The sequence below is a fragment of the Dermochelys coriacea genome, chromosome 23 (assembly GCF_009764565.3).
Source record: "Dermochelys coriacea isolate rDerCor1 chromosome 23, rDerCor1.pri.v4, whole genome shotgun sequence".
In the NCBI taxonomy this organism is placed as follows: domain Eukaryota; kingdom Metazoa; phylum Chordata; order Testudines; family Dermochelyidae; genus Dermochelys; species Dermochelys coriacea.
This window is the reverse complement of record NC_050090.1, coordinates 5,316,994-5,328,687: the sequence shown is the minus strand read 5'-3', so window position 1 is coordinate 5,328,687 and position 11,694 is coordinate 5,316,994. Positions and strand designations below refer to the sequence as shown.

The window sequence follows — 11,694 nt, the reverse complement described above, 5'->3', positions numbered from 1 at the left end:
GGGGCGGAGCCCAGGTAGGGGCGGAGCCTATGGACAGTCAGGGCGGGGGCCGTGTGTGGTTGCTCCGGGCCCCGCCCGCGTTGCTACGGCCCCGCTTCCGGGTGCGGGGTCAGAGGTGGCTTCCGGCGGGAAGATGGCGGCGGCGGCCGCGGCTCCCGACGGGCCCCCCGCGCTGCTCCCCGAGCTGAAGAGCCAGTTCCGGACGCGCGAAGGCGCCTACCGGCTCCTGGCGCCGCCGGGGCCCGAGCCCCGCAGCCGGGGGGGCCCCGCCGCCGCGCCGCCCCCGGGGGCCCCTCCCCGCCGGGCCCCGGCCGCGCCCCCGCCCGGCCCCGCCGCGCCCGCCGCGCTGCCCCCGGTGCGGCTCTCGCTGGTGCGGCTGCTGCTGCCCGAGGGCCCCGAGCCCGCCGAGCCGGGCGAGCCCGCCGAGCGCAGCCGCCTCTGCTGCAACCTGGGCCGGGAGCTCTACTTCTACTCGGGCTGCGCGCCGGGCCCCGGCGGCCGCGGGAGCAGGCGGGTGAGGGGGGGCGCGGTATTAGCGGGGGCTGGGGGGGCAGGACGGGAGCACCCCCATGCGCGGGGTCCGGGGGACCTGGGCGAAGGAGGGGACTGGGGAAGTGGGTGGGGAAGGCAGGACCCGGGTGAGGGGGCTCTGGGGGTCCCAGGGGTGAGGGGAGAGCCCCGAGCAGAGGGGGCTGGGAAGCGATCTCTTGAGGGGTGGAAGAAGGGGTCAAGGGGAGGGAGGTAACTGTGGGAGGGGCAGGGGAGTAAGCGGATGCCAGGGGGCCCGGGAGGGGGGGAAGCGGGAAGCTGGTACAAGGATTGGGGGAGCAATTAGGTCATGGAGTGCAGGTAACTTGGGGGGGATCTGGGAAGCCTGAGGCGAGCAAGTTGGTAATGGGGAGAGTGGGAGGAGTTGTTTTTTAGGGCAGGGGGGGCTGGAATCAGCAAATCTCCAGGGAAGGGGGAAGGTTCCTTCCAGAAGCAAGAGCTGCAGGGACCCCCCAAAGCGAAGAGGGAATCTGGGTGGTTGTAGAGGAAGAGAGAGGGGAAGCCTGAGGCTGGAGGGGAGAGAACCCCTGAGGAGGAGGAGGAGAGGGATGGAACCAGGAATCCTGAGGGGGGCTGGGGAGTGTGTGGGGGTCCTTCCCCGGGGAAGGGGAGGGGGTTAAGCTCCTGCAGAAGAGCAGGGGAGCGTGTGCGGTTGGATTCCAGACAGAGGGAAGAGCCTCCACTGAGGGGGTGCTTGGAGGCCCCAGTGCTCGCGCGCTGAGAGGCGTGCAGGCTGTAAGAGTTTAGGAGAGAGTGAGCTGTTTAGGCCAAACATGGCAGCGACAGGCGTCTGTCCTGTTCGCTTTGGGCATCTGCCGTATGCTGTTGCTTTGAAACAGCTGCACAAACAAGTTACGCAATCAACCCCTGCCGAATTCTGTGTTGGTGCTGGGTGCCGCTTCGCTGCTCTGCAGTCCCCCATTTCCACAAGATTTAGCAATAGAGATGTTGCTGCAGTGAGTCTTTCTACTGCCACTTCTCTGACATATACTCCAGTGCAAATATTTGTGCAGCAGCAATTGGGATGTGCAACCCCGGGAGGAGGATGCTGACTTTAGATCTCTGAGCTTTTAGTTGACCGTAAGCTTGTTGGAGATATGAGGGGACTGGGCCCATTTCCAGAGAGATCTTGGCAGTTGGGGCCAAACTGTGGTATCAATTACTGAGCCTGACCAATCAAAGTATATTTAATGATGCAGCATCCTTGTGGGTGTTTGCAGTGTGTGTTAATGGGCGGACTCCAGCTGCTCACACAGGACCATGGGTGAGCATGGTGCTTCGGATGGATAAGATGACTGTACACCTGAATTTAGCATCTTAGCAGAAATTGGGAGCACTAAGGTTCTCGATCTGTCACTAGGGCAACTAAGAGAGGCTGTGTGGAGACTGGTTTCAGAGTAGCAGCCGTGTTAGTCTGTATTCGCAAAAAGAAAAGGAGTACTTGTGGCACCTTAGAGACTAACAAATTTATTAGAGCATAAGCTTTCGTGAGCTACAGCTCACTTCATCGGATGCATTTGTGTGGAGACTGGCACTTACACGGCTGGCGCTCTTCCACATCAGAGCCCTTGTTGTGCCAGTTCTCTCTCGACCCTCCCAGGGGAGGGGCAGGGAAAACGGAGCCGCTTGAAAGGGGAAAGTTTCAGCCTTCTTTAAACAGCTTGTTTGGCATCTTGTGTGGGTTGAAGAGGGTGGCGGGGGATGTTGTGGAGAAGCCTTCTGGGGGTTAGATGTAATTGGGGGTCCTCTAGGGGTTGTGTAAGCAGTTAGGAAACTGTTTGAATCCTTACTGCAATGTGATCAAATAAATGGAGATGCAGATCGAAATGGTGTGAGAGCAATTGCTGCTTACAGTGAACCGTTGGCTGCTTAAGCCTTAAAATAAGTTTCAGAGTAACAGCCGTGTTAGTCTGTATCCGCAAAAAGAAAAGGAGGGGACGTGTGTTAGAGTCAGACAAAGCTGGTTGTAATCCCTGTTGCAGTCATGTCAAAAATGGTCATGCTTGGGCAGGAAAGAGGGGTCTAGTGCTTAGAGCAGGAAGGAGCTGAGAATCTGGATTCCTGGGTTCCATTCCCCAGCTCTGGGAGGGGAGAGGGGCCTTGTGGTTAGAGCAGGAAGGGGCTGAGAGTTGGGATTTCTGGGTTCTGTTACTGGCTGTCACTTCTTGACACAGAAAAATTGCTTCCTTTCTTTGCCTGAATTTCCCCATCTGTAAAGTCAGCAGGATGGTACTGTCCCCAGAGGACGGGGCAGGGCCTCAGTAACTAATGTCTGTCCACACTCTGAGACCCTTGGCAGTAGAGCGCTGCAGGAGGGAGGGGATTCGCTGTCCTGAACGGTTATTGAGTTCAGTAGCTTCCCTTGGGGATCCTACCCTGAACAGGAGCAGCAGTGATATCCCCTGTTCCTGCCAGCACCGTGCAGTGTGGTCTCCATGCAGCGTGCTGGATCCTATACAGTTCAGAGTCCCAGTTGCTCTCTAGATCATGGGTTCTCAACCTTTTTTTCTGAGGTTCCCCCCTCCCACCATGCTATAAAAACTCCACGGCCCACCTGGGCGATGACAACTTTTTCTGCATATAAAAGGCAGGGACGGCATTAGGGGTAGCAAGCAGAGGGCCCCGCAAAGCTAAGTTGCTGAGGCTTCAGGTGGTGGGGCTCAGAGCCCAGGGCTTCAGTTTTCTGTCCTGGGCCCCAGTGAGTCTAATGCTGGCCCTGCTTGGTGGATCCCCTAAAATCTGCTAGCAGTCCCCAGGTGGCCCTGAACCCCTGCTTGAGAGTCATTGCTCTAGATCCAATCCTGCAAAGTGTGTAGGGTTACGGGGGGGGGATGTAACTGACATTTCCTCTTTCAAAGCCAGCGGCTTCTCACCCCTCCTGGTGTTGTTGAATTCCAGTCCCTTGATCTGAACAAGCCCATCGACAAGCGCATCTACAAAGGCACTCAGCCCACCTGCCACGACTTCAACCAGTTCACAGCCGCCACTGACAGCATCTCACTGCTGGTGGGCTTCTCTGCTGGCCAGGTTCAGTACCTGGATCTCATCAAGAAGGACACCAGCAAGTTGTTCAATGAGGAGGTGAGATCCCCGCTGCTAATGAGCCTTTTGCTCCCTCCTTTTCCTGGGCAGGATTTCATCCAGCCTCTGGAACCATGCTCGCATGATGGTCTTGTAATTCGCCATCTTCCTGTTCGGAGCCCGGCTGTGCTGGTCCCCAGACTGGCCGCTAGAGAGCAGTACAAGATTTCCCATGCTCCTGGCACGACTTCACATTTCACAAACTAAGCAGGGTCGGGCTGGGCCAGAGTTTGCGGGAGGCTCTGTTAGGCAGTTCTCTTCCCTCTGATTGGTTACTGAGCCTTGTGTGTTTCTAGGGGTCACGGGGCGCTCAAGGGGAGCCTGTCATTATAAACCGTCCTCTGAGGTCGTTAACGTTCTGTCCGTTACCTAAAATAACCCCGGTAGCAGCCGCAACCAGAGGGGGACTTCACAGCTGATTTTGTTTGTGTGGGTGATGTACTTTGCTGTGCGGGTTGTGCCTGACTCTTAGCTAGCAAAACACTCCCCTGCTGCAGCCGGGGCCTGCTAAAGGCTTCCTGCTGTAGCTGGCAAGTTTCTTTTTTAGCTGTAGGGGTTTTCAAACAAGGCTGCAGTTTGCACGGGAAAGGGTTAATGGTGAAGCAGAGGGCTGGGAATGGGATACAGGCCCTTCCACCTGGAGGTTTCTGGTTCAGGTCCAGCCCAGTTTGGGACCCAGTTGCCATCTGTCCCTTGGTCTGTATGCAAAGAGTTGGGGAGTTCTCAGTCTAGGGCCCAGCAGGCCACATCACAAGTTGCTGTCCCAACCAGCCCCAGTGGAACGGCCGAGGACTGGACAGGCCCCTGACTTGAATTCCCCTCTCCGCCCTGGGGGGCTCCCCCAGGGAAGGTCACCTCAGTCTGATACCTGCTCTCTGTTTCCCATTGCCCCAGCGGCTCATTGACAAGACGAAGGTGACCTACCTGAAGTGGATCCCGGAGACAGAGAGCCTCTTCCTGGCCTCCCACGCCAGCGGGCACCTGTACCTGTACAACATGGAGCACCCGTGCGGCTCCGTCTCACCCCAGTACACCCTCCTCAAGCAGGGCGAGGGCTTCGCTGTCTATGCCTGCAAGAGCAAAAGCGCCCGCAACCCGCTGGTGAAGTGGGCAGTGGGCGAGGGGGCCCTCAACGAGTTCGCCTTCTCACCCGACGGCCGCTACCTGGCCTGCGTTAGCCAGGACGGCTGCCTCCGCGTCTTCCACTTTGACTCCATGCTGCTGCAGGGCATGATGAAGAGCTACTTCGGGGGGCTACGGTGCGTCTGCTGGAGCCCTGACGGGCGCTACATCGTCACCGGCGGCGAAGATGACTTAGTGACTGTCTGGTCCTTTGCCGAGGGTCGGGTCATTGCCAGGGGGCACGGGCACAAGTCCTGGGTCAACGCGGTGGCCTTCGACCCCTACACCAGCAGCGTGGAGGAGGAGGAGGAACCGCCGGAGCTAAGCGGCAGCGACGAGGAGCCCCAGGAGCCGGCCCGCTTTGGCCGGGTGCGGACTAGCAGCACCCTGTCCCGCCTCTCCAAGCACAGCACCAAGAGCTCCCCCTCGGTGACCTACCGCTTCGGCTCGGCTGGCCAGGACACTCAGTTCTGCTTGTGGGACCTGACAGAGGATGTGCTGTACCCCCACCCCCCACTCTCCCGGGCCCGGACTCTCACAAACACTTTCAGCTCTGGCATTCCCTCCTCAGTGAGCGGCGGGAGCAACCTGGCTGGGGAGCCGGGGGTCAGCAGTGGGGGGTCCATCCTGCCCCGCTCACTCTCGCGCTCCAACAGCCTGCCCCACCCGGCCGTCACCAGCGCCGCCAAGAGCCACGTGGCGGACAGCGCTGTGCCCTTCAGCATCGGCAAGTTCGCCACGCTTACCCTGCAGGAGCGCCGGGACAAGAACGCCGAGAAGGAGCACAAGCGCTATCACAGCCTGGGCAACATCAGCAAGAGCAACGACAAGATCAACGGGGCGCCCCGGAGCAAGCTGGACACGGCCAAGGTCTTGGGCACGGCCCTCTGCCCCCGCATCCACGAGGTGCCCCTGCTGGAGCCCCTGGTCTGCAAGAAGATCGCCCACGAGAGGCTGACGGTGCTGCTCTTCCTGGAGGACTGCATCATCACCGCCTGCCAGGAGGGGCTCATCTGCACCTGGGCCAGGCCTGGGAAAGCCGTAAGTACAGCTGCAGGGCTGCCCTGGGAACAGGGAGGCCTGCATGTACTGATCCCAGAGCGGCCAAGGCTTCTGCTTCCCCCCTGGCGCTCGTGGAGCCCTGCAGCCTGTGGGGAATGGTTCCTGGCTGGGTGACCTCACAGGGGCAGTGCTCTGAGGGGAAGGAAGTGGGAAAAGCTGTTGTACTCGTGGGGGTCATTTGAGGCAGCAGTTAAGAAATTAGGGAGTAGGGTCTAGTGCAAAGTGGGTGTCAGGACTTCTGGCGTCTATTCCTGGTTCTGGGAGGGGAGTGGGGACTGACTATTGGAACAGGCTGTAGCTTCTATTCACTGCCCCAAAACTTTTTAACCCAGAGTGAGGCTGACTGCTGCAGAAGGTCAAGTGCCTCGACGTAAACCTCTGCAAACGGGCCAGTTCGGCCCCCCAGCTCTAACTCTGCTCTGTGCGAGAGGGCCATCGCTCCACTCTGCCCTTCCCAACGGTACGCAGTGATGTGGGGACACTGCACATGGGACAGTAGGAAGCTGTCTGAGCGTGTCCTCACTAGGGGAATAGGGCTGGCTTAAGACTACCAGCTATGCCGGGGTTGGACTTGCCTACGCTGCACAGACCACTCCGGATGCTGCTCCCCCGGGCCTTCATCGGGGGATCCTGAACGGGGCCCAGCAATCTTCCAGACAGTCTGAGTGAGCAAGTGGATTTTAGAGCTCTTAGAAAAATCAGCTGATAACAAGTGTCAGCCTTTGCTCTAGGGATGCTGCTGGCCCAGGTGATTCCTGTCTCTGCCGCTGACTCGCTGGTTTGGTTTTCAACCCTGGGGGCACATCACTTCATCTGCCTCCGGATTGACTCTGTTCCGGAGTGGCAGCGCGGCCCTGCCTCAGAAGCATTGCAGGAGGTGTCCAGCAATTGCTGGGTGCCATCTGCTTTGAGATCCTCTTTCAAAAGTTACTCCAGCAGGGGACCCCAAAAGGCTCAGACACCAGGAGGCTAATGAACCCCCTGCCTTGTTGTTTTTAAAAAATCTCAGGAGGTTGAAGCTAATCTCGTGATTTGTGGGGACAGGTTTCCGAGCACTTGGGGTTAACTTTGCCCTTCCCTGTCTCCGCAGTTGGGGTGGCGTGTCTTCCACCATCCCCCCCCACCCTTTAACTGCTGCCTGGGAGCACAGAGGTGTGAAATTGGGGATACCTACAGTGCCCCCCCCTCGCCGACACAGCCGCCCCCAGTGGTTCTGTGGCAAGAAAGCCCAGCTGCTCACGCTGACGCATCTTCCAACTCCCATCGGGATGCTCCCCCCCACCACACACACTTTGTGCTGCTTGCTCTGAGACGATCCGTGCAATTTGCCTTCTCTTGCTTCTCAGGCTGTCGGGCCTGAAACAAACCATCCTCGCTGCCCCCTGCAGCCAATTTCAGGAGCAACCCCGAGACGCAGTTAGTCCAGAACCAGCCTGGTCCCGTGCGTGGCAGAGAAGCAGAGACCAATGGGGGCGTGCCTTAGGGTACGTCTGGACTGCAGCTGGCAACGAGCCTCCCAGCCCGGGCTGACACTCGCGCCCTGGGGAGCTTGCAGCTCCGGCAGAGACTCAGGCTCTCCCGACCTCCTGGCGGGCCCAAATCACCGCTGGAGCCGCAACATCCGCAGTGCTGGGCATGAGCCCCACTAGCTCAAGTCATGTGGAAGTGAGGCCCTGCTGCATGTTGACCCTAGTGCAGCGTGTTCCCCTCTGGCCCAGTCGGGGCCGGGTCCTGTCACAAGTGAGGGAGGGGCTGCCCCTTTTCACCCATCTCCATGGTGGTTGTAGCCTGCAAGCAAAGCGTTAACAGGCCAGGCTGCTGGCCTGTCACCAAGTCACTGACTTTGCCGGGAAACAGGACCAGTGAGTGATGCACTTAAAACCCAGCAGGACCCACCTGTGCGCCCCGGCTCTGCCTGCTGTCAGTGAGGGCATCAGGGCTGCGTGATCCCAGGGGCACCTGGCCTCTCAGCTGCCCTTCTTGAAGTTCTTAACTCGCTCCTTGTCGTCCCCCAGCCTGAGCCTTGGGACCCCCGTCGGAGCTGGGCACGCTGTGTCCAGGAGACGGTTGCCGGCTCTGAATCAGGCAGGCGGGGGGGGGGGTCGTGTGGACTCTCGTTAGTGCTCGGAATCCCATGGGCTGCAGCTGCTTCTCTCTGGAGCCGCCTGGCCCCTCTGTGCTGCGGGATCGTTGGCTTCTCCCCAGATCTTGGGCCAATAGGAGCCTGCGGCTAGAAAGCTTTGGGTGCGCAGGGCAGCCTGGGGGCCGAGCCCCATTAACAGGATGGGGGGCGGGGGAGGGGATGGTGAGCCCTGCCCTGATTTCACTCCGATGTCCCAGCAGCTGGCGTGTCCACTGCCTCCCTGGTAGAGGTGATTCCAGTGGCTTTGTGGTGTCTGGGACCGGAGTGGGGGCTTGTTCAGCAGAAGAGCTTAGCCTCTGGAAGGCAGTTTCCATCCAGCCTCGCACCTCATAGTGCCCCCCGCCCCCCCCCAGCCAGCCGGTCCCCAGCTGTGCTGGGACTCCAGGTGGGCTCACGAACAAAGGCAAGTAATGGGATTTGATCCCCATCCCCAGCCCTGATAGCTGCTCCGGGGCTCGGCGAGGGGAGCAGGGGGCTCTCTTGGTCTCACTTGTCTCCAGCAACGGAGGTTCTGCCCCCTGCGTCAGCGCCGCGCTGCTGCCTGCACAGCCCCCACCGCCTTCAGTGGATACGCCCCTGGATGGGGGCTCTGGGCTTTGTTGCTGGGTGCCCTTGGGCAAGATACTTCCCCTCCCTGTGCCTCAGTTTCCCCACTTGTGCAGTGGGGCTAATGACAATGATCTCCTTCATAAAGCACTTTGAGATGGTTTGTTGTGTTTGGGGGGGAGGGCATGTGCCAGGTGCTGTGCAGAACCAGACAGAGATTGGGAGAGGTGTGCAGGGGGGGTTGTGTTGGGTGCAGGTAGAAACACTCCCTGTCCCAAAGAGCTCACAGCTGGAAAAAACGTAGTACCCAGGCAAAGCTCTGCACCTGGCCACTGCCCCCAGGTTGGAGGGTGGGCTGAACGGGAGCAGGGCTGGGCTGGGCTGGCAGACATCTGCTCTTGTAGGCCAGGAATCGGGTGCAGGGACTGGCCCCTTGTGGCTCCGGCTGCTGCAAAGGGAACCAAAGAGGTGGGGCCCACATCCTCCAGCATGGTTTGGTGCCTAGTTTCTGTTGGTCCAGGTGGAGTTTGGTACCTCGATCCCTTTGCCGGGCTGGGCCCTGGTCGGTGCCTGCGTTTCAGGCCCTGGCGACGGGGCATCGTCCTGGGGTCCTGGGACTGGGGAGGTGCAAAGTCCTCTTACTTGTGGGGCCCGGTTTGCCCCGTTGCAACCTCTCGTCCCTGTCTGTTGTGTGGTGTCGTCGTCCCGCCCGGTTCTAACCATTTCCCCCTTCCCTTTCAGAATCTCCCCTCTCAGAATGGCAGCTCGCCCAGTGGCACTGTGGTATAACCTGGGAAGCGCCTGCCCCCCACTCGGTGCCAGCTTGGCCGCCTGGCACTGCCCAGACTCCGGGCCCTCGTTATTTAACACTAATTGATTCTGCGTGGGCAGACACTTCTCATGGTGGTGAGCCGCTAACAGAGGTTTAATATATAGATACCCATCTACAGAGCACAGGTCCTTCCACTGGCCTGGGCCACCCCCTCCCTTAACGTATTAATGGCCCCTGTTTAAAGCTTCGTGGAACTTCAGCCCTGGAGTGATGGGAGCAGAGCCGGTCTCCCCAGAGCCCTCACTTTGCACAACAGTCTGGAGTGCTGGAGCTGTGAGCTGCCCAAGGCTCGGGGTCGGGGGGGGGGCTTTCTGCTGCCTCAGTTTCCCCAGAACACACTGGAGTGGCCAGAAGCACCCCTACAGGTCGGCACTACCTGCACTTCCTCTGCCAAGAGACGACCACCCTGGAGCATACACAGTCCTGGAGGCAGCCGGAGATCTGGCATCCTGCCCCCACATGGGCACAAGCTACCGCCAGCGTCCCTGGCACCACCTGCTGCTGTCCCAGATTCCTTGCAGGCAGGCTGGGCTTCGTCCTGAGCCAGCACTCGCTGTCATGTTCGAGCTGGGGGGGGGGGGACAGCTGCCTGTCTGTCTCTTTCCTTGCCCCGCAGGGCCTGTGTGCCCGCTGTTACTACTGATCCGCGGCCCCAGAGATGGCAGGGCTGAGTGGAAAGGTGCCCAGAGGGCAGCAGGTTGGCAAATGCCTCCCCCTCCCCTCTGTGAGAGCGACCCCCAAAGAGCTGGGGGAAACTCCCGGGTTGCTGTGCCAGTATCCTGCTTTGTACCCCCTCTGGCCCTCTGCTCTGTGCCTGGGCAGAGCTGGGAGCTGGCCTCGTCAGTCCCCACCCCCCCCCAAGGGCAAGGGCACTGCCATGCACCTTGGCTCTCCCCGGCCTCCCTGGAGCTGTGGGTGCTCATGGTGTTGCCTGGCTAACGGCCCCTTCTTCCTGCAGCTGGCAACGGCGACTACCCCTCTTGACTCTAAAGCTTGGGCCGCCAGCTCTAGCTGGGGTTGGACACAGCTGCCTCTGTGCTTCGCTGAGCCCCTCTCCCCGGGAACAGCCACCCTGGGCTCACGTAGAATCACGGGGAGGGGACGCTGGATGACACTTGGCCCCAGCTGCCTGAGCGACTGCCACTGCCTCCCACGCTGGGGGAAGGCTGGCAGGAGATGCACCTTTCGCTGGGCCGAGCCCGGGGAACTCTCCACCACTGGAGCAGGCAACCCCTGGGAGCTGACCAAAACACAACGTGCATCCCTGTGGCTTGACTTATGCTTGCCCCTGCTCGTTCCCTTGCCTGTTGGGATGGGGGAGGCCCAGCCTTGCTGTACACCCAGCGTGGGCACTGGGAGAGCCCGGTCTGCACAAAGAACAGTATTAGCCTTGGTGTCCCCTGCCCCTATGTTGCCTGTGCCCTCTAGCCCACTCCACTGCAGGCAGCCCTCTGGGGCTGTGTGCAGGCACTGTGTCGCCCTACTACTGCTGGCCCTAGGGCGCCTGTCCACTGGATGCCCCCCAGCAGCCCACGCCCCTCGTCCATCCCTGCGTGGGGGGCGGGGCCCCCAGGGACTGGGTACCCCCTCTGCCATCTGTTCCCCTTGTGGCTGAATGTCTAAGTTATGGAGCTGCGAATCTGCAAGTTCTTATTTATACTAAAGAAACGATTTTCACACCCCTGCCCCCCTGCCTCCACTCTGTCTGCGCCTCCAGTTGGCCTCTGCGCTGCCCATGGGGTGACGCCAGTGTGGGGCAAAGACAGGGTTGCGCCTGCCAGCCATAGCATGCGTGGCCCCAGCTCCTCTCTTGGTACCAAGGTGGGGAAGGCTGATGCCATCTGACCACCTCGCTATTTAAAATAATTCACTTTGTGTCTTTATAAGCCGGGTGCCAACCAGGATCAGGGCCCCTGTGTACCTGGCTCTGCCCAGACACATTGTGACCGAGATCGGGGCCCTGTCGCTCCGGGCACTGCCCAGCATGAGAACATCCCAACCCCAGAGCTCCGACTGAGCAGGGGGCAGGGACTGGCCAGCCCATTGCACTGGGTTAGCTCCAGTTGCTATGGAGTGAGGGGGGTCAGGCTCGGGGGACAAGCTTGGCGCCATTTCTAGCAGGGCGGGCAGCCAGCACTGGCACGAACAGCCATCGTCCCCAGGTGTGAAGTAGTCTGAGGGGGGCCACAGCGGGCTTAGCACCAGCTGAACTTAACTGGCTTCACCCCTCTGCTGGCTGCAACCTGGCCAGGGCGACTGGGGGAGCTGAGCAGGGATGTGGGGTGGGGGTAGGAATCGAACCTGCCTCTGAGTCCCAGGGTCTCCGCTGGGCTTTGGAATCACAAAATGTATCTATGGG

The 11,694-nt window shown here is 60.3% G+C and overlaps 1 protein-coding gene across 1 annotated transcript; it reads left to right on the top strand.

Moving 5' to 3' along the window:
- Positions 1-382: 382 nt before the first annotated feature.
- Positions 383-11,014, top strand: DMWD (DM1 locus, WD repeat containing). The gene is made up of 4 exons (XM_043501139.1): positions 383-514; positions 3,448-3,630; positions 4,525-5,793; positions 9,245-11,014. Exons 3-4 carry the CDS (start codon positions 4,627-4,629, stop codon positions 9,290-9,292), a joined length of 1,215 nt encoding a protein of 404 aa, XP_043357074.1. The 5' UTR covers positions 383-514; positions 3,448-3,630; positions 4,525-4,626; the 3' UTR covers positions 9,293-11,014.
- The last annotated feature ends 680 nt before the right edge of the window (positions 11,015-11,694 follow it).